The 27240-nt window shown below is 34.6% G+C and overlaps 1 protein-coding gene across 1 annotated transcript in view; it reads left to right on the plus strand.

Moving 5' to 3' along the window:
* The window catches only part of LOC111000562 (nucleoporin 88), a 110094-nt gene that overhangs the window by 78225 nt on the left and 4629 nt on the right, over positions 1-27240 (plus strand). The window contains exons 3-10 of the mRNA XM_045631009.1: positions 16900-17013; positions 17690-17902; positions 18593-18761; positions 20057-20176; positions 20392-20491; positions 21305-21467; positions 21967-22066; positions 22707-22820. Of these exons, the coding sequence (XP_045486965.1) occupies positions 16900-17013; positions 17690-17902; positions 18593-18761; positions 20057-20176; positions 20392-20491; positions 21305-21467; positions 21967-22066; positions 22707-22820 (1093 nt within the window). The remainder of the gene's footprint in view (positions 1-16899; positions 17014-17689; positions 17903-18592; positions 18762-20056; positions 20177-20391; positions 20492-21304; positions 21468-21966; positions 22067-22706; positions 22821-27240) is intronic.

A 27240-nucleotide genomic window follows, 5' to 3' on the forward strand; every position in this document is an offset into this window, starting at 1 on the left:
AGTTAGTGGACTTTACCTAGTCAAAGTTTGAGATTTATAATCTGTGAGTTTATGTGAAGATAAATGATACAGAACGATACAAAAATATATGAATACTAGCTCACCTATATTGTTTTGCGATGTTTATTATTTCTAGGATTTTTAGTTCAAAGAAAATTACTATCCAGTAATAAATAATTTGGGGTTAAGCGTAGAGGGGTGAAAATTAACAGTTGTATGTATTTTTCTATTATATTTATTATATATAATTTTTTATGATATTGTAAAAAAATTCAAAAAATATTATTTTAATTTTTAGGGGGATGAAAAATAGATGTCCGATTTAAACCTAAGCGATATTCACACAAAGCCGAACACTCGAAAATCGGTCAAACAAATTTGGAGGTTTTTAATTACAAACACTACAAATTTTATTTTGTTGACAAAAACACATGTATATAACTATAATATCATCCTCTGGCATAATTGTAATCCTGGTTGTTGCGTATATCAATGGGAAGTCGTAAAAAAAAAGGTTTTAAAATAGGCTCTTATCTTTATGTTTAAAGAAATTCAACTAACTATTAGAAAACAAGCTTTAGACTATAAGTTGTACCAAGTACGATGAACTTGATTATTTTCTAGTAATGCACTTTTTATTGTTAATTATTGTAAAAACAAGTTAAAACTTATTGACCTCGATTTTGCGTTTTTCCTCAAGGGGTGAAATTTCCCACGGCCCAAGTATTCTAATCGCTTGAGTGTCGATTCTCGAGATCACAAAAGTCCCCCTTTTATCCCTTTCCTTTAGGGAGCTCCTTAAGCCGGCCACTGTCTGTATCGATGGCAAATTGGGGTTGCCACTTCTTAAGGGATCCACTGAGGCTTGTAAGGTATTTTTTATTGGATCCCGATTTATGTTGGATTTTATTTAAGCAGATGTAAAGAGGGTGAGCACGTCCATTCTCAATTGATATTTGATTTATTTATGGAAATTATGTTGCTTTTTATTGAATATTAACATCACAGTATTCGAATAGCCCGTAGAATCATTTTTTTTAATTGCAAATTTTTGACGTGATAACGTCTTATAATTCGATGGTGGCTGCACGCACGAAAAAACATTACTCATGCGGCGTTACCTCTAATAATGCGGCATAATGCTGAGCTAGGCCCAATTACAACCACAACACACACGCATTACATTCTTAGATCTTACCTAGTTCTTTAAAAGAAAGTAATGTTATCTCTTATTCTTTTTTATGTTTTTTTATTTGATTATTGTTATTTTTTGTGTTTCTGTGTGTGTGTTAAGTTAGTAATAAATGTTATGTCTATGTCTAAGATGTTGAAAATCTCCACAAAATGTATTGAAACAATCGATAACGAATTACTAAATAAATAAATAAATAAATAAATGAATTGGCCCAGTCTATATTGTACTAACCGAGTAATAATGTATGTGTAATGTAGATACGAAAGAGCATTTATATAAATCACCGCGCATAATGCAAACATACCGGCACAATGATGGAACTCGGGACAGCCGTTTAATTGCAACATAAACACGTAAAATTAACGTAAGTTTCAAAGTAAAACTTCACCGATGAAATTTCACAGGTGGTTTCATTCAGCAATTAACGATGCCGCAATCCGGCGGTTTTAATTCCGAACAAACGCTGTCCGCAAGCGAAAAACACGCCGACCGAGAGGGTATGTGATGAAAAAGGCCCAATGTCCACACACTTGAAGAATAGCAATGGAAATTACATGCGGTCGCCGCTCGTAATATCATTCCGCGCGAGTCTTGAAATTAAATTTCGCATGAAATGAAACAAAACACAAAGAAATTGGTACAAAGGTTGAGTGAGACGTGTTTTGTTTCACGTGTATGAAAATTCCTAATCAAATTACCTTTTGTTATGGCCGGCCGCTTCACTTGTAATGCAAGATGAATTTTATTACTCGCGCCCAGTATTTGTCCTGCTAATAAGCTATGTAAATTGTGTTTGTGCAATTGCTTTGCAAAAATTATGTGTTGTATGGAAGTGTGTTTTGGTAACATTTACATTTTATCAGTAAGAAAGCGTAGCACATGACTGTGCTGAATTTATTTATACTAAAATAAAGTACTGTTTTTAACAAGGTATATTCTTTTTGTTATAAAGGAATTATCTGGAAAATTTTAGGGTTTTAGGGTTGCCTGGAAGAGATCGCTTGTTAGCGATAAGGCCACCCGTTGCATCCCTTGTAATTTGTAAGTATTGTGTCATTTGTGTTTCTTTGCAACGAAGTGTGAATAAATAAATAAATAAATAAACATTTGTCCCTCCGTAATATAAAAATAATCCTTATTCATATCAAATATAATATCAATATTTGGGATTGTCTATCTTTGGTATTACCTTTCTAAAATATCGATTTATTGTCATAGAAACAACGAAATTGAAATAACGAATGAACGAACGAAAAAAAAATGGATGTCTATGGGCTGCGACGACTGCCTTTTTGGGCGTCCCGCAGGCTCGTTTGCCCCTATTTTAAAAAAAATATGAAAAATAGAAGTTTATTGGTCGTCTAACGCCAAATTGTTCTGATTCTTCGATTTCCCTGTTGCCATAAAACAAACAACTTTTTCAATGTAATAATTAATCAAGTAATCGTAATAAGCTGATTTGCATACGCTCCAGGGTAAATTAATATTATCACATATCCGGTCGGGCTCGGCTCTGGAAGAATTTTTAATGGCGCGCCTTAATTATTTGGCGGCGAGAACCGCACTAAGTTCCATTCACATTAGAGATTTCATTTTTGCTCAGTGAGCCTGACCGTTGAATTATTAACTGCACCGCCGAAAACTGAAAATTGCCGAGATCGTGTGCCGGCACATATTTATAACCAGTTCGGTGAGGGATTCAGAAACCGTTTCTACATTATGAAAGGCGCTAATTAAGCGGCCGGCGTTGAGTGTTATTAATAATGGACCGCAGGACTCCGGCTCTGATGCGCTTTGACTGAAAAATCTGTGATAATGACTCGAAATGTTGGTGGCGTTCCACGCAATATCAATAGAGTAGTTATTCGAATTTTGAAAACAGTTTGTCTGTACCTAGATTTGATGTTCTTTGCGAGTCAGTTTGATAATTCAAACAGTATCAATTCGTGTGTTCCATATTCAAAATTCAAATTCTTCTGCCCTAATCGCCGGCCACACTTATTACCAATCACAGGCCTTTAAAGAATAATACAATTTATATTTTTTATTGTTTGTCTATATTAATTGTCATTTACTTTTTTTTCAATTAAAAATCATTTATTTATGTTGGTAACATAATGTACACTTATGAACTTCAAAAAATGAAATTTAATGTACTTAAATGCTTCTAATTTTATATTAACTGCCAGTTCTCAAATTAAGGACGTCGAAGAGAAGAACTGGCAATTAACTATCCGCCACTCTTTTTAATCGCCAATATACTTTATATATTAATATATAGATTGTAATTTATAACACAGACAAAAATGTTTCACATCAACTCATAGAACTTCCGTTATGGGCAGATCTAGTCTGTAAGATATAAACGACAATCGATAAATTAAATACAGCTCAATAAGGCTTTAATGAGAAAGGATGCCACTAAAAGGTAACATGGAGGTACGCGAGTTCGCTAAAGGGCAACGAAGGGGAGCCTTATCCAATATTTATTAACTTATTTCAAAGAAAATCGTATAATTAACACCTCACCTCCCTTGGATCCTCGCGTAATAGACTAATATTATAGACTTGCCTTTTGGTTTATAAATGTAGTGTAATGGAATTATGATCAAATTTTATATTGTATGTAAGATATTAGATAGATAGTAGAGATATATTTTATGTCATAACTATAGAAAGATTAGACACTACATGAGAATTCATGTCTTGTAAAAATGAAAATTGCATATGTTGGTTTCTTTATATAATTCAATGATATATTAAAATCTGAGATATGGTGAAATTTATAATAATAATGATTTAAAAGTGTCATCAGATTAGAATTGTTATTTTTGTTAATAGACGTAAACTGCTACTGTATAAAAAGTTACAGATTTAATTAACACGATAAAAAAAGTGACGCTACAATATTTTTAGGCCTGGACCCCAGAATTTTGAATCTGTCTCATGATCATCATCAATCTCATGCCATAGACTTGTTGGGTTGGGCAAGTCGGTTTCTTTACGATGTTTTCCTTCTCTGTTTGAACCAATCTTAATACAAACAATAAATCTCCATAGGTGCCCAGGCGGTAATCAAACCCACGATCTCAAGGTTGAAAGTCGCATTCTGAAGCCAACTCTGTTCATGTTCGTGTATGAAAATCCTTAAAATAATTTGAATCCTCCCTTCTTCTACTTAAAATGTTAATAAGCAGGTTTTTCATATCGGACTATTGTCTTCAGAGTACTATAAAAAGAAAAAGTATGTTTAGACAAATACGAAAATTAACTGTTTTCATATACTTTGCTTCAAGCCTAATACGAATCCCTAATACATAAAAATAAGATAATAGAGCCGCTTCTGCGTAGGAAATCTACGCCACAATTAGTATTCAGTGCGCACCGTGTGATCCGCGCCTAATGAGTGTGTGTCGTATTTTTGAGTTCACCCTTTGAAACGAAGGAAAATATGCTAATGAAACGGTTAAGAAATGTCTTGTGGCTGTGTTTTGATCGACCTACGCTGTTGATTCTAAGTAGCTCTTTCATAATGCTTCATGTACATATAATGTAGGTTGAAATGAACTTCAATTTAAAGAAAACACTTTTTGATACACACTTGTGATACTTTTTTGAAATTCAACACTTTTTGTATTCAGTCACCGTGACCACGCATGCTGTAAAGCACGCGAAACGTGGGAAAAATTGAAAATTATGTAGAATAATTATAAGTTTATACATAGCTTCAATCCGTTAAAAAAGTGTTTTCTTTAAATTTGTAAAAGTTATGTTAATAAAAGACAATACTATTCAACATCCAGTTGAGAGGTCAAAATGTCTTCGTTCGCAAATCCGTCGTTAGCTAATTTCGTATTAAATGTAATAGCTATTATAATTACTCACAACTTTAGAGATAATTTAATGTACTTGGTACGTTAGAGATTTAGAGAGAGGATTAACAAAGCAATGGTTTCGTTTGAACCAATTATTTTTTATACGTAATCAATCTTCAGTTAATGAGATGCATGCGAACAAGACACCGATGCAAAAAAATGTTATAATTTAATAATGAGCAGGGCAACGGGTGATTACTTTGGTGCGGTTTCTTCTTGTTATAAAAAATAATATTTCATAAGGTGAGAGCAAGAAAAGAACGTATCAATTCTTAAGACCGGCAACGCACTTGCGAAAGTACTGGCAATGTCGTCAATATACAGCGATATCACAGGTGAGCCCACTATTACATTAAAAAAATAAAGAACGAAATAAACATAGATAATACAAAGGGCCTATGTATTACGATAATTACTAAATTAGACTTTATCTTAAGAATTCTATCGTAGCATTTTGTAATAAACAAAAAGCTATCAAAATATATCGATCCGAATAATTAAATTTAAAATACGGAGGCGTTAATGAAGGCAAAGCAAAGAATTAAGGTGTACCCGCGGGGCGCATCCGCCCCAAGGTTTTATCAAGGTGAAAATTACTGCCGGCCCCTGTTAGCGATTGATTGGAATTATTTATTTACCGAGATGAAGCCGAGATACGCACGAAGTTTGGCCTTTAAGAAAATGTATCTGCTGATATTATTTAGCTTTTAGGAAAACATTGGCACACCAACGTATATAATGTAGAGATTTTATAATAATTACAGGATATTTAGGCACAATAATAATTAGTGTTCTGCACCTCTGCATTAGTCATAGTAGGTATATGGTTATAGGCAATTGAACATAAAGCATCTTAATCGAACTGAGAATTATGATTAAGCAAGCCGTAGCAATAGCTACGCCGTAGCATCGTCGTAGCAAAACCTGTATATCTTAATTTTAGCGAAATAATTGTTTATTGAGTTCTTGTTAGGAATTGTACTATATCTGTAAAAACACATTCGTTCCAACGGTCAAGGAAAACATCATGAGGAAACCAGCTTGCATTAGAAAAAATTGACGGCAAGTGTCAGGCACAAGAAGATTACCTACTTGCCTATTACATTGACAAATCATCATGAAACAAATACATAAACCTTAGGTCAAGATCTATAAAGGTTATGGTACTGACACACATATGTATATACATATATGTATGAGTGTGCGTAGATATACGTAAAAGTACAGTCACAATCGAAAATATTCAACCTACAATGATTCGCACGGACGGGTTATTAGGCCTTATCACCGCATCTTGTCATTCGCGGTTACGATACAACATAACAGCCGGTAGAGGGCGCAAATTCGAATCGACATTTCGCACAGAGACCGTAAAAACAAGCGCAAAAGTCAACGAGTTGGAAAAGAAAGGATTTTTGGATTTTGAACCCTATCCCATTGTGATACATACGTTGACCCTCGATCGAAATGCAATTGGTTTGTTGAAGGAACAATGTATGCGTTTGAATTATTTAGATAAGTCTTATTCCATTTACCGCACGGTGTTTTTGTTGTTATTTTTTACGACACCACCTCTTATGTAACATATATTTAAGTGGTTAGTATTAACATGTTAAAAAGCAAAGATTTACTAAGATTCAATTAGTTTATAATGGAACATAAGATACAGGTATCACTTATCCCATGTCATTAAAGTTGAATCTGTAGGCATACTCATTGGCAAAGAAGACAGAGAGTGTAGGCCGAGAGAAAAAAACGGTGTAAAAAACTCTTGGTACTCTTTTAAAAAAGCAAAACATCACACAATACTTATTTTTAAGCAAATATAGCAAATTAATAAAAAGTAGCCAGCCCAGCACTAGTCCCAGGCCCTTTTATCAACTAGATAATCGCTTACTTTATAGTAAGTCTTTTTACACAGCTTTTCTTTAATACATTTCTTAAATTTATTAAAAGGCAGAGATAAAAGAACTCTGGGTATTAACTACTAACGGCCAAACTCTATAACCTATTTCAATCCATTTTTGACTAACTGAGATAGACCGTAATCAACATATTGATAAAAACGTGCCATTAAAAAATCAACTGATTGTAATAGCCATATGTCGATACAAGCAATCCACGTTATAATTAGGATAGGAGATCAATCGACTGTCTGATCTAAGATTTTTTTCAATCTGAGTTTGTGGATTAATTATTGGATTCGAGCGTAAGACTAAAAACCAATCGAATTCTTTAAGTTACAAGTTATATAGCGTTTTGAAAAAAACAATGAATTTCAAATTTGAATTCGTAATACCATCTACTTATTACCTTACCAAGCCAGCCACTCGTAACAGCTAACGCAAAAAAAAATTGAAACGAATTAGCAAACTTACATAGGTGTACGTCGAAGACATTTTTCCCACTTGCCCGGCGGGCCGGCACCGTAAATTAAAATGTGAATAATTAACACGAGAACACCCTGACCTCGCCCCCAACGGGTGGACCCCACCCCCTTCACTTCCAAATGTATTAGTTTTAAGCTTCGGATGCGATTTGGGGTGCAATGCTGTTAAAGTTCATAGTTAACATTTTTAAATATGAATTCGAATGTTATAAGTCTTTTTATTTTCGTTTTATATTGTACTATAAGTTAGACGTTAAGTAATTATATAGCATAAGTTATTCAGTTATTATATTATGTTAAATGGATATAATATAGTAAGATTGCAAGTGCAAGTGCAAGCAAGTGTGTGTTTGCCTAGTGGCTTAAAAGTCAAATCTTAGAGTCCTTCAGGAAAAGAGCGTACAAATTCTTAAAAGGCCGGCAACGCACTCGCGAGCCCTCTAGCATCGAGTGTCTATGGGCGGCGGTATCACTTAACATCAGGTGAGCCTCCTGTCCGTTTGACCCCTGTTCTATAAAAAAGAAAAGTTTTTATTGCGTTCCTTATGTTCTATACTTTACGTGTGACATGTTAAAATTTTGTTACTGTCAGGACCTTGGCACTTGGCACGGCAATGTTCTGAGAGGCATTATTATTATATATAATTATTTGCTATGCCTCATAGTTTCACACTATAAAGTGGTAGCGATGTATTATGGAGTTGATAAAATTTATAAATTCGGTACTTCTGAGATTAGCAGATACAAGACTCGATTTATTTTGATTAATAATAGTAATTATCACGTAACCCAGGGTTGTAACAATTTATTGTTAACATCAACATAATTTAAAATCTTACCCGTAGTCAAAGGTTCGCTCATTAATAGAGAGATGTAGATGATGTTGCGTGGTAGATGCATCTTCCACATCTACCACGGAGCGTGTTCAGAGGTTCTTCGGATCAATACCTGCAGCTGAGTTTCATCATAAGACGTTGAGGCAGAAAACGAAATTCCAACAAGTTTTAGATGGACCCAGCTGCCCATTGAAATATTTCCGAAATTGTCCTTCAACAAAAGTGCCAATCCTTAAAAACACGGCAACGCACTCGCGAGCTCTTCGACATTGAGAGTGTATCTTCATCAGATGAGCCTCCTTCTCATTTGTTATATAAAATAAATAAAACTATATGTGTGTTATATGTAAAAAATATCACTCAAAAGCCTTAAGCTAATGAACAATTCAATTTCTAGAGACATTAATTTCCAAAAAATGATCTAGTACTAATATCGAGGGTAGCAACCCCAAGAGACGAGACGCATGCATATTAAATGTCACGGACGAAATAGAATAAATGAATAATCATATTTTTCTATTCATTCAACCCCCTTGATTAATCGCCAATGCTATGTGACCCGAACGGTATCACCGCTAAGTATGTTTTCTTGTTTTAATAAATGGCTCTCTCACTTGTGATACAAGTTTTGATTTTGATTATTAATGTCTTAAAATAAATAAATCAGTTGCGCTACAACCTCTTCTACAAGCCTCAGATTTCTGAATCTGTTTCATGATTCATTTTTTTTTAAATCTGATAGACAAGTAGGTCTATTAGATTTTAAAAAAATGATCTCCAGTGCCTGACACACGTCGTCGACTTTTTGGGTCTAAGACATGTCGGTTTCCTTCACCGTTCGAGCAAAAGTTGGCCTATTGGCAACAGCGTGCGACTCTCATACCTGAGGTCGTAAGTTCGATCCCCGGCTGTGCACCAATGGACTTTCTTTCTATGTGCGCATTTAACATTCGTTTGCAAGCAGGGCCTAGAAGCGTCCTTACCTATAAGATTGACAAATGATCATGAAACAGATACAGAAATCAGAGACCTATTTGTTTTAGTTAGCAGACCATATTTTAATTAAGACTAAAATTGTAATTTTCCTATAGCATATACTAATTTATGTAGAACAAGGATAGGTATCCATAATAAATATGGAATAAAATCATAATTAAAATGGTGGCATTATTCAAATTTTATTAAAATCGTCCAAATATTATCACACAATTTATGTTTGATTGCACACCGTACATCATTTCGAGGTTTTTATTGGCGTTAGAAAAAAAGCGCCAATCGCCACAGAGCATTGTCCAGTTCAAATAATCGTAAATTCCGAACCGGCTGAATATAATAAATTGCCGATGAGATCCGAGTGCCAACATTTCGGCAAAATCTTGGCGCAGTCGAAAAATTCCCGCTAATACCTAATTTTTTAATAATACGGGCGAAAATCGCGCGGCTGTGGTTTTTCGGATGCCCAATACCCTCGTATCCGTGTCTATTTGCACTTTGTACCCTTTGTTGTGGGCTTTTTTTCGGTTGTTTCCGAGTAAAGGCTGATAGAACACGTTTTTCAAATCATTAAACAGTTTGAAGCGCGTTCGCGGTTGGCAAAAAGGAGAGCTCGAAAAAGGTTTTAAAAATCGCACGCGGCCAGAAGTGATCGTTGTTTTAGCGGGATAATGTAGTGTGCGGATATACTGATTCGGTATTCCATTTTCAAATTGATTTGGTATTAACAATTATTTTTTGTTTGCTGAAGATTTTTGCCGAATCTATAAGATCGTTTAATTTGCAGACATGTATAATTAGTGTACGCATTTACTTTTAGAAGGGTTTCCTTCAAACCTAAGAAAACCGGCATTCCTTTCACCCTAGAATCGACTGTATCAGGCACCGAAGTCTGATAGCCTGGGGGGACACGAATACAGATACGGAAGTGTGAAATCACAATCAACAAAATATATGTACTATAACAAAATTAATGAATTTATGAATGAAAATGTTTCAAAATCCAAAAAAATTAGATAAATATTTAAGGTATATTTATACATATATATCTAATAAGCATATGATATTAATTTTAATAAGATTTGTCTCATGTAAAACTGTAATATATAGCTTTACTATATTTTCAATAGTTTCTGCAGTCTATTCGTTATAGGGATTATTGGTATTTTGGGTTACATTATCTTTTTCATACATTCTTTTTAATATTTTTCTTTACTGTTCTTTTTCTATAGCCTACGCTTATCAGGGATAATGCAGGATACTAATTGTGAATTATATAAATCCGCCCAAATTGGAGTATTCAATGCAAATAAATAAATCTACCCTCTATATATTATTATATATTAATTAGTACTTACATATTGTCTGGTAAGACTGATAAAACTATTATTTGGATTTACTAAAGAACATTGAAGGTCTTTTTTGCCATTTCTCTTTCATACTACGTGGCACTAGTAGTATCAAAATAAAAGGATGAACCCAAATGTATCGCCGTCCACACTAAATGGTCCGAAACTGTGGCCTGAGACGATTTATGTACACACGAACTTCATCCTATGGGAACTTATTATGGTGGAAATACGTGAGGCCAATTTGCTTTCAAGTCTCTAAAGTTATAAAAAATATATCAAAATATTGTTAAATAATATTGTTAATTATTTTGTAATATTGTGTGAATGGGTTAGATTAGGTTTGATATTTAGAGTTGTAGAGATAAGTTAGGAGATATGGAGTCAATTGGGTGCCTATACTCTATAAAAGATGATGCAAATAAATATAGTTTAATTATATATAATTGTTTATATATAATTAAACTATATTAATAAATTTCAATTGTAGCTTTTGTAAAGATGGATGAATGTTTCAAGGAATATAGAGGCTTAATTATTATTATTATGTGAATTAGCTACGTTGATTCCCACAACGATGTAAGTGCCTATTGCTGATAGAGGACAAAGCTTTGTTTTTTATTATTACTTAACTATTAATTACTGAGATTTCATATGCAACATGGCGTGATGGTTGCAGCTCCTTACAAACATTGTGTAAAACAAAAAATTGGCTAATAAAAAGAACGGCGTATAGTTTATTTCTAGGTCTTCTACATGTAAAATTACAGACGTTTTTCATGTATATTTCTTTGTTGACGTTCATGAGTGTACATTATTACCTAAATAAATAAATAATGTTGACTTTGAGTATAAATATTCAAATAGACTCGAAGATAATAGAATTTTGAAATCATTATTTTGTAGGAAGCCGTGGATTTTTCTTATAAATATTTTTTGAACGTATTTAATTATAAATAAATAATAGTTTTAGTAATCGAATAATAATAAAACTTTATTCATGGTGGTAATAAAATTCATCTAATCCTAGCGGAACCCAGATTGGGGGAGGTCCTGCGTTGTGGGTAATTATTACGTGGTATATGGTGCATGTTAAAAACATTTTTTTAAAGTAAAAGTGTGTAGTTGTGTTTCTATACAAAACGTAATATATAAAGTCGAATATAAAAGTCGTATTATCTACTACTCAAGTAGATAATACGACATTTATATTATAGTAGGCCGGCAACGCACTTGCGAGCCTTCTGGAAACTTTACATCTGCATCCTGCCCGTTTGCCACTTTTAAGATATAGAAAATAAAAGATAATAAAAAGCATATGTATGTGTATGAAATCCGGTAACTAATAAGCCTGGGACAGACATATTTCTATATCTGGTTTTGTTCACAGTCCATATACCGAAATTGTATTTTTTTGTTACAAAATTTAGTGGATTTCTCTTAAACATACAATCTCAGCCTAGAGAAAACATTAACCATTTACCATCACTCATATAAAAACCCCAAATTTCATTGAAATTAGTTCAGTGTAATATATGTGGAATTTATTAATGCAACAACAAAGCATATTTCGTCCATAATTTTAACTCAAGGAAATTGTTTCTCTATATGTAAAAGCGGGCCTGTCTGTCCGTTCCACCGTAATAAAGGGATCTGCATGAATTCGAATTTTATAAAATATTGAGGGTATTTTTATCGGAGCTCGGGATTTGGGTGCTATTAAACTTTTTTCGAATTTTATCTTACGGAAGATATTGTTCTTGTTTTTGGCGCTTAATGTACCAAACGAATGGTTCTGACCTCAGCCATGAATTTTTGAGATAAAATTTATTATAAATGTTATATGAATTGTTATTTTAATAGGAAATTTATTGAGAATTGGTCGATTCTTGACAATTTTTTATACAGGAAGCAAACGTGCTCATCTGATGTTAAGTGATCGTAGGCTCTCTCAATGCCATGCGGATCGCAAATGCGTTGCCGGCCTTTTAATCTAAAGTTTTTCTTATGATCTTGTCTCAATTTGCAAAAAAAAATAACCTTTAGAATATGGTTGAGATAATTGAGGTTATTATATGCCCCATGTTTGAAGGATTTCATATTTGCAATAAAAGCACGTAATATCTTCGATTTAATATATTATGATTCATTAATAATAGTATCCTTTAAAAAACAACCCTACATTCAAGACATTGTCTAAAGAAAATAGCTTTGGCATTCATAGCAAATTGATATCAATCACTGACAGACGAAACGCGGGCAAATTCTTTCAATAAAGCACCTCTAAAGGCGGAGAATAATCAATTCTCATTTCGGGCCAGTATCGGAAGCAGACGACCATTTTTAATCGTCTAAGAAATCGAAAGAATACAGTCACCGACAGACAAATAGAGGTAATTAATGACATTTTACTCAGATACGGGAATAAAGGAAGGGACAAAACAAAACATCGCGCTGGTGTCGAACGAAAGAATTTATCATCGCGACCGCAGCGACAGTCCGACCGCCAATGTCCATTTGGATAATGCCCAACGCGATTAAAAATATAAAAATACCCCCCACCCCCCCGGGGGGAGGGAGTCTGACGGAGGACACCGCTCTGAGGACACAAAAGGATTATAAATGAGAAGGAATTTTAGATAATATTTGTACGTTGGATGTGGATTGTAATGTCGGTAGATCGGGCGGGCGACGTCGCGCCCGGGGGAACCACCGCGCCTTCCGCGATACTAATGAGTGTTTGTATCAATTTGTTAGTATTGTATTTGAATATTTTTCGTGCGTTCGTTACGGATTTTAATCCCTTGCGGTTGTTGCGGTGTGGATCGATGCTTTTTTGTTTTAATATTTCTCGGCCGTTTGGAGATTTTTTTGAATAATGGTTGCGTTTTGTCGTTCGTGTTGATTAAACGCTGTTTTGACTCTATTGAAATCCGACGTTCTTCGCGAGTTTGGGTTGCACAAAATAACAAATCGTTGAAATTTTATTTAAATTTCAAACAAATGAAGGAAATATTAGATGTAAGCTACGACATTTAAATTAATCCTATCTACAATGTGAAATTTGAAACAAGCTAATAAAAATATGAAATTTTTAATATGAAGAGTATTCGGAGAGTGGCCGGAGCGATAGCGCCAAAGGCTGAGATAACGTTGTAAAAATATAATTCATCGTCATAATTAATAAATTAGAATATTTTTTTCGCAGCGGGATTTTGTAACACGTACCCTGAATCCGAATGAACGCAAAAGAATAACACGAAACGACACCGCGGCCACGACGTGTTTTCAATTCATTATCTCGAAAACAAAAATTTCATTAGCCCGGAGATTTCCTTTTTAAATTTAATTATTCATATTTAAATTAAACATAATATAATAGAGGTCCGCCTCGGTAAAAACCGGTTTTATCGTATCATATTTTATTAAACGAATTTATAATTCCGCGCGGGGGGCGGCCGAATTTATGAGTACGGAGCAGAAAAATCCACAATAATATTTCAGGGATGTCCGGCGGTCTTTACTTGCCCCTGATCTATTTAAAAAAGAGGCCCGGAAGGACAAAGGGTCGTAAAAAAACTGGACACGTATAGGTCGCCCGCGTCGCGTCGGCATTGTCTGATTCTTATTTTTTACCGAATCGGAACCTTTCCTGGGCATTTTATCGGTTTTTGTTCCGGAGGTGGGTCCGGTCTGTATTTGTATTCCGTTTGTTCTAATGCACGATCGTTTGTTACCCCTTTTCTCTCGCGTGGTAAAAAGGCGACCCTTTGCAAATGTGATTTACAACGAAAGGATGCTTTTCTTATAATTTTTGCCGGTTTTAATTTATCAAACAATTTATTATGATAATTGAGACATGTTGAAGGTACAATAAAACCCTCGACACTCTGGCTAATTTCTTAAATTTTATTCTATACTAATTCAAACAAATATTAGCAATTTAAAGAAAAACACTTTTTAACGGATTATAGTTAGTATTATTGTATTTAAACTTATAATTATTTGTACATAATTTAATCTTATGATTGAACGTGGGAGAAAATGAGATAGCAGGCATTATACAGCCAGATTCTTCCCAAGATTGGTACGCGAGGCCATTGAAATCAAAAAACACGCCAATTTCAATAGAGAGGACGGCCTATAATTATCAAACACCTGGGATCCAATAATATCCAAATTAAAATCTCAAAATAAACAATCCGCGAAAATGGAGGACACCGTGAGCAATTTCTGCAAAAACCCTACATCTTTTAGTCGATACCAACTCCGGGGAAATAAATACAGATGACACAACATTTTCTGCAGCTGTAATACTTTTTGACATTTAACACCTTTGTCTTCAGTCACCGTGACCACGCACGCTGTAAAGCACGCGAAACGTCGGTTTAAATTTAAAATTATGTACAAATAATTATAAGTTTAAATACAATAAAAACATATGTGCAATTCACACATGGTAGAAGTGAAACCTTCAAAAACATTTTTTTTATTATTAATCATATATAAATTAATCATTTTCCATTATCTAAATGTGTGTGTTCTTTTAAAACAGTATATTTTAATGATAAATTTAAATTTATAAGTTTAATATAAATTTTTAATTTGGGAAAAACTAAAACATCGAAAGTTTGAAATTCGATCAAATGAAAAAGCGGCAGTAAAGAGAGGCTGTATAATGCCTGCTATCTCATTTTCTCCCACGTTCAATCATAAGATGAATTGATGTTTCTGTCTCTCTTTACCGCTGCATCCGGTTTGAAATCACGACGATTCGAAAGAAGTTTATCTATCTCATTTTCTCCCACGTTAAATCGTATGAATTAATGTTTCTGTCTCTTTTTACTGTCGCTTTTTCGTTGCATCCGGTTTGAAATCACAACGACTCTAAAGAAGTTTCACTTCAATACATAACTATAATCCGTTAAAAAGTGTTTTTCTTTAAATGTGTAAAAGTTATGTTAATAAAAGACAATACTAAATATTAGCAAGTAAGTAAAGAGAACGAAAATGGTAGAACTTACACTGTGAAGGAAATCGTAGTAACAAATGAGTGCTACGAGACGTCGTACGACACGTACGTATCGTACGACGCGAGCGAATCGTGTGTGCATAAGCATATATGGTTCCAATCATTAATTTAATTATGGTTCTCTCGAATGCCCTACTGAAGGGTTACCGCGAATCTTTAAAGGGATTAACGAATGAGGCCCATTTTTACTGATAAGGGAGGGGCCGCAGGAGATTTTTAAACAATGCTTAATTTATGTGATGCGGTTTTTGTATTAATTCTTTTACGCGGATTTGTTTTTGTACGTAACAGTAAAAGTGGAAGTTAAATATATATTATAGCAATTAACGAAGACGCGCCCCACCAATTTTTGGTTGTGGAGAGCATCTTTCACTTTGACCATGACACTCCTGATTAGTCTATTCATTGTAGTGGACGTGTGTACTGATAACACTTAAATATTGACGGAATCAGTTAGAAGGAATAGTGGGGCGCGTCTTCGTGGATTACACTATCTGTACTTGTGTTTGACTGATAAGTGCTTTAGTTTAGCTTTTTTTATGTTATAGGCGGCAAAGGGACAGGAGGCTCATCTGATGCTAAGTGCCCATTTTAGCCCATGTTATCCAATGGACACTTACGCTGCCAAGGCTGGCAAAAGCGTTGTTTTTTTAAGAATTGTAGGCTCTTTTCTTGAAGTCGAATTGTGAATATTGGGTACCCTATAATTTCTCCTTCATCTTTGCAAATTTTATCATTTATGAGAAGGAATAAGTACTCAACTTTAATAGATTTCTAAAAAAACTACATAACTAACTCATTCGAAACTTCTTTAGGTGCAATGAGGGTATTTTTTACGGATGAAACGCAATAATATAAATATTAGCGTCCCGAAGATGTGCAGCCTTTTTTTGAAAAAAAAAGGGAGAAAGTGATTGGACAGATAGCGAGAAAATTTATTTACAAAGAAGTTTCGCGCTTAATTTTTTTTTAAAAGAACAGGGCGAAAACAGGCAGGAGGTACACGTTACGATTGATGTTAATTGATACCGCCGCCCATGGACACTCTCAATGCCCGAGAGCTCGCGAGTGCGTTGCTGGCCTTTTAAGAATTGGCTTCTTATTAAAGGCCCCTAACTCAAATTGGTTCCACAGAGCGGTGGAGCGCGGCAAAAATTGTCAAAAGCCGTCAGGCTGCAACACTGCTCAATTCTAATAACACTTTATTAAAATATCATATTTACATTTCAGGAGCTATTCGCTGGACGAACGGTTTATGTACGCGAAGGGTGAGGTCCACAGAGTGCGATGGCATCCCAAGTCACTCTCACATCTACTGGTTCTACTATCGGATAATACTATGAGGTAAGAGTAATGACGATTCTTTTTACTTCCATTGACATAGATACCAGCTATCTATAGAAACTATTATCTATGATATCATCATCAGCCTTTTTATATGATTAATTTCGAGATGTATGTCTCCTTCATTTTCCTAGTGGGCGTACTAGGAAAATGAAGGAAGGTTTCCACTGGCAGCCAATGTCATTGATGTCTTCAGACCTATAAGAACTATACATGGTATACATGATAGGTTTGGTAATATGTATTTTGTCGCTGTTTGGAAAAATTGTAAAACTGTATGGTGTTGATGGGATAACGCAAACAGTAGTTTACATGATAGGAAATGGTGTTGGAAAAATATTCTCGTAAAATCGCTTTTTGGACAATCAAAAAACTAGGAACATGAATTTTTAAAAGTTATTTAGTGTACGCAAAACTAATGATGGAATTGAAAAATGTTTTTAAATTTTACAGAAATATAACATGTGAGAAAAGTAGTACGTAGGTAAAAAAAAAATTGAATCCCGGTGGGGTCTTTCCTGAGAGATGCGACCTCCAACTATTCAAAATTCGAGCGTACTTCCTCAAAGGCCGGCAACGCACCCGCTAAAAATGGGTATATTACACATTTGTCCCTCCCCGTATTATATAAAAATAATGTCAAGGCTTTTGTCCTAAGTAATTTTTAAAATTCCAGGTTATACAACATAGCACTGAAGACAGGACCAAGGATGATTAAGTCGTTCCTAATCGGACCAAAACCTGTTGGTTCCTTAGGCATGACGTTGCTGGATAGCTTCGGTGACTCGGCAGTCGATTTCACAGCCACACCCGATAATGAACACTTGCTGATTCTCAGTGGGAACGGTGATGTTTATATGATGAATACTGACTTCTTGGACAGCAAAAGGTATTTTTAGTTTTACAGAAATTTGTCATTTTATTTTTATTTGTATTACTTTCATGATACAGTCAACATAAATTATCAGCAAAGCTTTGTAAAACTGTGCTTTATGTTTCTGTTTCAATGTGTATTCCGTTTTGGCTTTTGTGTGTAATGTAGTTGTTTGAATATTGTTTAGTGATTAGCTGGAGGAATAAATAAGGTTTTTACTACCAAATATGAGTCCCTTCTATTTTATTTAACAGATTTTAACTATATTCAGTAATGTTAACCATTTTTTAATTGGGTTTTTTAGTATTCGAAATGTTTCTGATTTTTCTAATCATGTGTGTTTCGTTAAATGAATTTAATTTAATTTATGTCTGATGATTGATGTAATCAACTCGCAGTGAATCCGGATATTTTTATCAGTACATACTGCATTTAATTGTTAATATTATTCAATTAAAAATGCTTACAGTTCCCAGATGAAAACTAGAATTCTAGAATGTTAAAATTAAATTTTTGTTCTAGAGCAAAAAAATTATGTATAAAGTTTGACATTAATAGCGATAAAAACCACTTATTGATTAAAATCAAAAGCAAAAAAAATAATTCCCGTAGTTATAATGGGGCATGGGGCGAACACTTCATCAGCCTTATGTGCCCACTAAGACTAGACTAGGAGCTTCATGATTTTTTAATAAAACGTTTCAGTCCCCTACAAATAAAACTTCGCGGTCCTCTCGCCATTTACCCACCAGCTGATGATAACTATGGCTCTGAATCGTGTACCATCATGACGATGGGTGCCGCAGACTTCTCCACCGTTGTGGTCATCGCCAGTGCCACAGCATCGCTATACCATTGTCTGCTTCTGCCTAACGTAAGTTAATTTTATATCCTTATATATAAAAATCTTAATATATATATTTCTTGTGTGCGTGTGTATGTGACTGAACTCCTCCTAAACGACTGGACCGATTTAGACGAAATTTTTTGTGTGTGTTCAAGGGGATCTGGGAATGGTTTAGATTCACAATTTTGTCCGCTGGACAATGTTTTTTTAATTAATTTTCATTATTCAACAACAACTAATTAATTAATTTTAATTAGTAGTTGTTGATTTTGGAATGTTTTACATTGGATCCGACAGACGGCGCTACCATCGCAGTGTCAAATTTTAAATAATATTCGAATTTTAATTTTAGTCTGTCCCGAAATTTAAAAAAAGTTTTGTTATCATTGTGTTATATCGTGTGTGACCATGTGCTGGATCGTTAGATATTGTCATAACATTTGAATAATAATTTTCATCAAAATGGCTTATTAAAAATTGAAATTTTGAAATTAAAGACGTGTAGACAGGACAACGTCTGTCGGATCCGCTAGTATATGTATATAATTCCCGTCACCTCCTATAATATATGTCTGACTCATTAGTGAATTGCATTAAACTCGATTCATTCGTTTTTGAGATATCTGTTTTGCCAGATATCTATAAAAAACTAGCGTATGCGACAAACGTTGTCCTGTACGCATGTCGTACATACAAAAAAATCATCAAAATCTGTCCATATGTTTAGGTGTTTAATTACCAACACATGCACAGTATATATATATATACCAGCTAATAGCTATTCATTCCTTGTGATGAAACCTAGATACCGACTGCAAAATTCATTCAAATCGGTCAAGCTGTTTAAGAGGAGTTTATTTACGTACAGTAGAATTGTATACAAAAATAAAGACTAGATGAACTCGTATACTTCGTATCGCCTACATATTATATTTGTGTTCAAACGTAATACATACAAGATTTTTAAAATATACCAAAAGGCTTGCCTGAAATGGTTGTTTAATTATATTTCTCATTAACATATTTGTTATGTGCCTACTCGTACCCCACACACCTATAAATATATGACAATCAAGTTACACTGCTTAATTGTTTAAAAGTCATAGGAACACAATAGGAATTGATTTTATTGTAAAATTAAATTTTTGTTTTTAGTATGATTTTTTGTTATTATTTATGTTTCCAATTGTTAAAACCTCTGGACTTCCACAAATAATCAAAGCCGTTATCGAGTTTTAGCGAACTAACTAACAAACAGCGATTTATTTATATGTAGATATTGTTGATAGGTATTTGAAATCATATTTGTCTTAAAATTTCAGGGTTCGGAGAAGGAAGACGGCGATGGCTACGCCCTCTACGTTATGGAGTCTGTGGATTTGAACATTGTGTTGAACAGTAAAGATGATGTGTCATTTGCTTATCCGGTTCACTTGTACCCGGTAAGAGTTAACTGTATTAGCAAAATATGTTTAAACTTTAATAAAACAACAAAACTATATGTTTACAAAGGCCGGCAACACATACTTGAGCCCGGTCATTACGCGGAAGCAAAAATGATCTTGACGACACAGCTCGCGTTTTGTGTGATTGTAATATTATTTAATTATTTGATCAGGGATTGTAAGATAATTAGTAATTTCCAAATTGATTTCAGTGCTTGGGGAATACGTACGCGTGTGTGCACGCTGGTGGCGTACACTCCGTCACTTTGCCCATCATGGGACATTTAAAGGACCTAGCAGTGGCCGAAGAGAGTAAGTATATATCGCATTTAAACAGAGATTGTATTATTAAAGCCTCCAGCCACCTATTATTTGGAAGGTACTTACAAAAACTAGCCTTTTCGATTAATGGTGAAGTTTATTATTCAATTGTAAAAAGCTTTTGAGGTTGTTATCATTTATTTTGAAGTTATACTTCTTTTGGCGTGATGGGGAAAAATCACACCGACACCTAAATTCGACATCGTAAAGTTAGGTCTAGGTGGGATGAAAATCAATAACTTTGAAGTTGTATATTCTAGTATTTTTATATTTTGAACACGTGTTTCGTAACAGTACAATTAAACAGTGTGAATAAATAAATATTATTTTGGTGTTTTTAAATCAATTTTATATACAACGGTTACAGTATTAACTAATAATTTATTTATTTCATTAAAATCTTTTTGATTAATTTTATTATTTATCGTTAATCACTACGTATTTTAGTTATTTTTTATTTTGATTAATTTGAATTTTTATTTTGCACAAGCGGACCCGAAAGCCGTTTTCCAGTCTTTATTTTTCTTTATAATTGTAACAAGTGTTATGTAAGTCACGTGCATGTTAGTCTATCTGTTGCAGTGAAGTAAAAAAGTTAAATCAGTGAGTTAATTAAATCTCTAGACAGTTAATTAAAGGTCGATATTCAATCAAGTCGCTAGTATTTTGATTTAAATAAAGCAGCGTCGAAAAATATCAAATATGTATCTGACTGAAAGCAGGTGTGTTGAAAATAATGAATATGGCCTCAAATGTTTTTGTCAATTATCTATGAAATTAAAATGTTTCACATATTGTTTTCAGATGAAATAGATTCCATACTGTCCCTCATCAGCAGCAAGTCGAGTGCGGCTCGTCATCTCGTCTGCACCAGCTCGGATGAGGCTTCACCTCCGGTGGGACTCGTCTTGGCTCCTCCCCTTCATGACATTCTGGTACTTTGCTCTTCGGGGGAGTTGCTAATAAGGTGAGAGATAGAGAAGAAAGATCTTTTTACTGTGTTGTTTGCAAATGCATTTCAGAAAAATGAGGTTATGATTTTGACTTTTGTGTGTATATATTGATTAAAATAAGATATTCCAAGTTTGTTCCAGTCAAATTTAATTAGAATCAGTTCAGTAGTTTTTGGGATGAAGAGAGATTTCAATTCAAGAAACTCTTCCGGTTTAGACTGCAGTATTTGCCAGTGGCTTTAGCGTGGGACTGACATCGCTGATGTCTTAGGTTCGAACACCGGTTATGCACCAATGGACTTTCTGCGCATTTGATTTGATTTCATTTAAAACAGAAACAGAAATCTGAGGACCAGACCTAAAAGGACCTTTATTGTTTTATCGAATATTAAATGGCTACTGTTTAATTTAATAACCTAGAGAGAAAGGTTGTTTCTAACGAAAAAACTCAAAACGTTTTCAAAAATTCTTCATTAATTCATGTTATTAATTAGAAGTTCTATAAATTTCCAGAAGCCTGGAGCCGTACATCATAGAAGAGAACCTGTTCAGGGAGCTGCAACTCCAGAATCCAGCTTTGGATAGCGATGAGTTACATGAACTCTTGAAAGAGGTGATTTGATTGGTTACGTCTATAGTCGTAGACACATTGATGGAAAACAAAATGAAAAGGATTTAAATTTATTTTAAATTTTAAGTCCTTATGTTTATTACTCAATAACAAATAGTTAAGTATCCTAATGGCTATTTATTGAGATTTTAAAAATCATTTCAAAACATTTATTTGGAACGAAAGCCTACACAAATCGTTGTTATTAATTCTGTTTTGTTCTGCTTTCGGAAATCGCGTTGTAGGCTAATAAAATCTTTTTTTTTAAGAACTCTAAAACTAGGATCACTATTATTTTATAACAACACAACTGAATCAGGTGTAAAATTACAAGCTTAACAAATCATTATATATCGGCTCCATGAAAAAGTAGGACTCGTTGTCCCGTTACGCGCATTGTCCCGTTACGGTCATTGTCCCGTTACGGTCATTGTACGCTTGCACTCGTATCTACTGAAGTCTTCAAATTGAAGAGTTATCTTCAATTCGAAGACTTCAGTATGCAATTATTACATCAATGTTTTATTATAACGTTGTCACGTCAAACTATCGTCCGTAAACCGAATTTACAGAGAACAATTTTTTTTGATATCATCAAATAATATATTATTATTATTTATAAAAGCGAATTATTTTTTTCCAGCGTCAGAAACTGTCCTTCGTGACGATAATCCAAGAGATATTGGGTCGTGAGGTCTCCCAACCCATTTTGCATTTGAACAAGACTCAGGATATGGGGCCCAAGGAAATGTTAGAGGTAAAAAATAACTGAAAAAAATGATTTAATTTTTTTTTAATATAAAAAATACGGATAATTACGAACACATGAAAATCAGTCATCTTAGAGGCCATAACTTAGTGATTTTAAGAAAAGAGCGTACCTTACCTTAAAAGGCCGGCAACGCACTTGCCAGTCTTCTGGCCATGTGAGTGTCCATGAGCGGTGGTATCATTAAACATCAGATGAGCTTGTTGCCCGTTTGCCCCCTGTTCACGAAATTAGTATGTGCGTACAAAGTATATAGAAGTGAAACTTTTTTGTAAATTAATTATTACTAAGGTAAAATCCCCAATTATCCTTCTGTGAGCATGTAATGCTACAGAAGGAGTCAGTAGAACGAGAAAGGGAGCGCTTTAGGACGAATCCTAGGAGTAGAAGACGGGGAGGAAATAGGAGAAGATATGCCCATCTCTTACCTCCTATGTAGTGTATTGCACCGAAGCTTTTTGAGTGCGATAGCGACCCCGGAGCCTCTGTAACGCGGCTTTGTAGGTATTTGTCGAGGTGTTTTTAGTGGGTATTGTTCACCCAGTCTCTGAATAGCAGAGATTTTGGTGTGGGTCGAGTCCCACATACCCCTGCAACTTTCTAGGGCAGGGGATGCGCAAATGCATTTCCACCTCGAATTAATAAAAAAAAAAAGGTAAAATCCCCAATAGATGATTATATACCAGTATATGATCACTCCATATATTTCTATATCTATATACGAACTAGTGATAATGAAATAAATAAATAATCTGCGTTTACTGCATCTGACACTATGCGACAGAATAGCCATCTAATATAACTACTAAATGAATACATCAACCAATTGCGTGTATTTTTCTCTCTCCTCTTCCCCCGGACCGCCGATAGGTGTAGACGTGTAGTGGACCCCTTGTAAAAGTTTATTTAAATATTAAATAATAAATTTGGTAACACTAAATTCAAAGAAGAAAATAGGAGCGCATAAAATCACAAGAGGTAACCGGCGTGTGAAGATACCCAACGTGTGAAGACTACGTAGACAGAGAAACGATCCTGCCACCCTGGTACCTGAGATCGGTGACAACAAACCAGCGCCTGCGCAGCGAACAAGAAGTACGGGTAACACACCTAATTATTAACTATTGGTCATACGTGACCTTGAAGGCGACCACTCACCGCTAAGCTCCACCTTTCACAAGCGCCACTGGATAATTACCTAATTAGCGACACCCCTTTCGCTAATTACCTTGTGACTAATTGGCCCGTTGTAAGATACGCATTAGTGGTTACTTTGCTGTGCATTATTCCCTGGTACAATGTCCGCAACACAGTTAAATAAGTCGTTATCTGACAGTAACATAAATGAAGCAGGTATTGAAAGTACACCACCGAATTTTATTTCCATGCGAAATAGTAGGGTCAATAAAAGGTGCAGAGTAGAAAGAGAACAGGAAATGCATACTTCACCCGCTGAACCTTCGGATTTTTCTCAATTTAAATTATACATGAAAGAATTGTTCGCGTCATTTACGAAGACTCAGCAACAAGAACTTAGAGAAATTAATAACAATCTCAAGGAAATGCAATTAACTAACAGTAACATAGAAACATCAATCACGCGTTTGTTTGCTCAACAAGAAGAGTTTCAGAAGAAGATAGCATCACTAGAGGTACAGACTAAGAAAGATAGGGAGTATATTAATATCCTAGAAGATAAAATAGAGGATCTGCAAAGGACAACTCGGAAGACATGTATTGAAATTAAAAATGTGCCAAAGAACGGAAACGAAAATAGAGACGACTTAATTAATATGGTATTGTGTCTCTCAAAATCTGTAAATTTTAATATGAGCCAGCAAGACATAAAAGATATTTACAGAATCCAGAGTAGAAAGTCTGGGGTAAATAACACCCCCATAATTGTCGAACTAGCCTCATCGATTCTTAAAATGGATTTACTTCTGAAAGTCAAGAGCTACAATATTAAAAATAAAACAAAGATACAGGCTAAACATCTCGGATTTACCAAAAATGAAGAAACCCCTGTCTTTATATCGGAACAGTTAACATCAAAAGGAGCCCGACTATTTTTCCTGGCCCGAGACCTTACAAAATCAAAAGAGTACAAATTCTGCTGGACTAAACATGGCCGAGTCTTCGTCAAGAAAGATGAAAATTCTCGGGTTATCCTCATTAACAGCGAAGCCCAGGTACACCTTTTGCTACAGGAAACGTGACTATACTGTGAAACTTCTTTTTATTTCTTACTATTCTTATCGCTTATTTTTTGTGCATGTATTAGTATTAAGAAAATAATTATTAGTCTATTCATACTTAAAGTTTTAGCATTTATAATTAACCTACATTGTTTTGATAAACCAAGTAACAGTAGTTCAAAAAGTTGTAATCTACGGTATCTAAAAGTATTATTCAGTGTAAAATCCCTTTTTTACGGACATACATACACACTTAAACACACATACACAAAATCATACACACTCTTACACAATAAGTTTAACTGTCTCAATAGCACTATATGTACTCTCAAAACATCGTTATCCTGCAACGGTACTTACATGCAATTATTCAATAGAGTAAAGGGCAAGCTACGCCATTCTGCACGCGTAACTGAATATGGATAATCATTTAAACACCTTATGGGAACTAGATAATACAGAAATTAGTAACTCAAAAATAATTGACATCGAAGAATTTAGTAACTACGTTGAGCAAAATAATTTCACTGTCTTGACACAAAATATTAGAAGTATTTACAGTAATTTTGACGACCTTCAGGTAAATTTACAGCAAATGAATCATGATGTGGATGTAATGATCCTTACAGAGTGCAGACTAAATAATAGTAAACGCTTACCACTCCTCCGTAATTACTCTTCATATCATACTACAAATCAGCTCAATCAAAATGATGGCGTTGTAGGATACATAAAAAACAACCATCTCTGTCGGGTAACAGAAGTTTCACTCTCGCACGCCTCGGCTATACAGCTAATTATCGCCGAATACGTTATTATAGGTATATATCGTTCCCCATCACACGCCTGTGCAGATAATTTCATAACTTCCCTAAATAGTTATCTCGATACTATTACTGCACCTAAAAATATTATAATAACTGGGGATATAAACATCAACCTAATAGGTAGAGAGTCTGAATCCTTACAGCAGCGTCACAATAGATTAAATTATTTAAACATGCTGGCAGGACATGGGCTGCTTCCCGGGCACTGTCTACCTACTAGAGAGTCGAACTGCCTCGACCATGTTTTTCTGAAATTCGATAAACTTAAGAGCTCTGCTTTTGTGGCTGTCTTGACTACAACTATCACGGACCATGCCATGGTAGTATTAAACCTAGCACAAAAAACTGTAACTAGAAACTGCCATAGGTATTCAACTTCTATTGACTTTGAAAACGCGTGTAAAGACTTATTTAACTCAGACATGTCATTTTTCAATATTTACAATGATCCGGAGACCTTGGCTAATAAATTTATCCATGAAATAAAAACCATATTACTTTGTAACACTAAAACTAAGACAATCTCTAATAGCAAGCGAATTCTTAAACCTTGGATATCACTAGGAGCCCTACGCTGTATTAATCTTCGCAATAAAATGCAACTTAAACTAAAGAAAAATCCTTTTAACGTAATCTTAAAAATAACATTTAGACGCTTTCGTAACTTCTGTTCAAACTTAATTAAAAAACTTAAACGACAATTTCATAAAACTCAAATAGCTAACTCAGTTAAAAATCCTAAACAGCTTTGGATAAAAATTAATGAAGTAACTCAATTTAAAACCCCCAAATCCTCAAATACATGTCTACTGAATATTACTCCGAATCCGCTTGACTCACTAAACCGTATCAACCAATTCTTTGTTAAAATAGGGTCAACTTTAGCTGAGGACATTTTACTTAACTTCGGTAACCCAACAACTACAGACATTTGTTCTCGGGTGTCTTCGTTTGTTCTTCTTGAGACTAGTCCTCGTGAGGTGGATGCTATACTCATGGGTCTCGATTCTGGGAGCGCACCTGGTTGGGATGGTATACCCACAAAGTTTTTGAAAATGTCCAGAGACTTTATTGTCCCGCTCATTAGCCAGCTGGCTAATTCCTGCTTCAAAACAGGAATATTTCCAGCCGTATTTAAGAGATCGTTGATTACGCCTGTGCATAAGAGTGGGGACCTGAACGACGTCAATAACTACCGTCCTATATCCGTACTGCCATGTATCTCTAAAATATTAGAAAAGTTACTGAACAATAGACTGGTCAATTACTTAAATAAATTCAAAATTTTATCCAACACACAATACGGATTTAGGAAGGGCCTGTCTACACAAGATGCCGTGACTGCACTTACTAATGACATAACTGATAATGTAGACAGAGGTA

The sequence above is a fragment of the Pieris rapae genome, chromosome 14 (genome assembly GCF_905147795.1).
Source record: "Pieris rapae chromosome 14, ilPieRapa1.1, whole genome shotgun sequence".
Classification (NCBI taxonomy): Eukaryota; Metazoa; Arthropoda; class Insecta; order Lepidoptera; family Pieridae; genus Pieris; species Pieris rapae.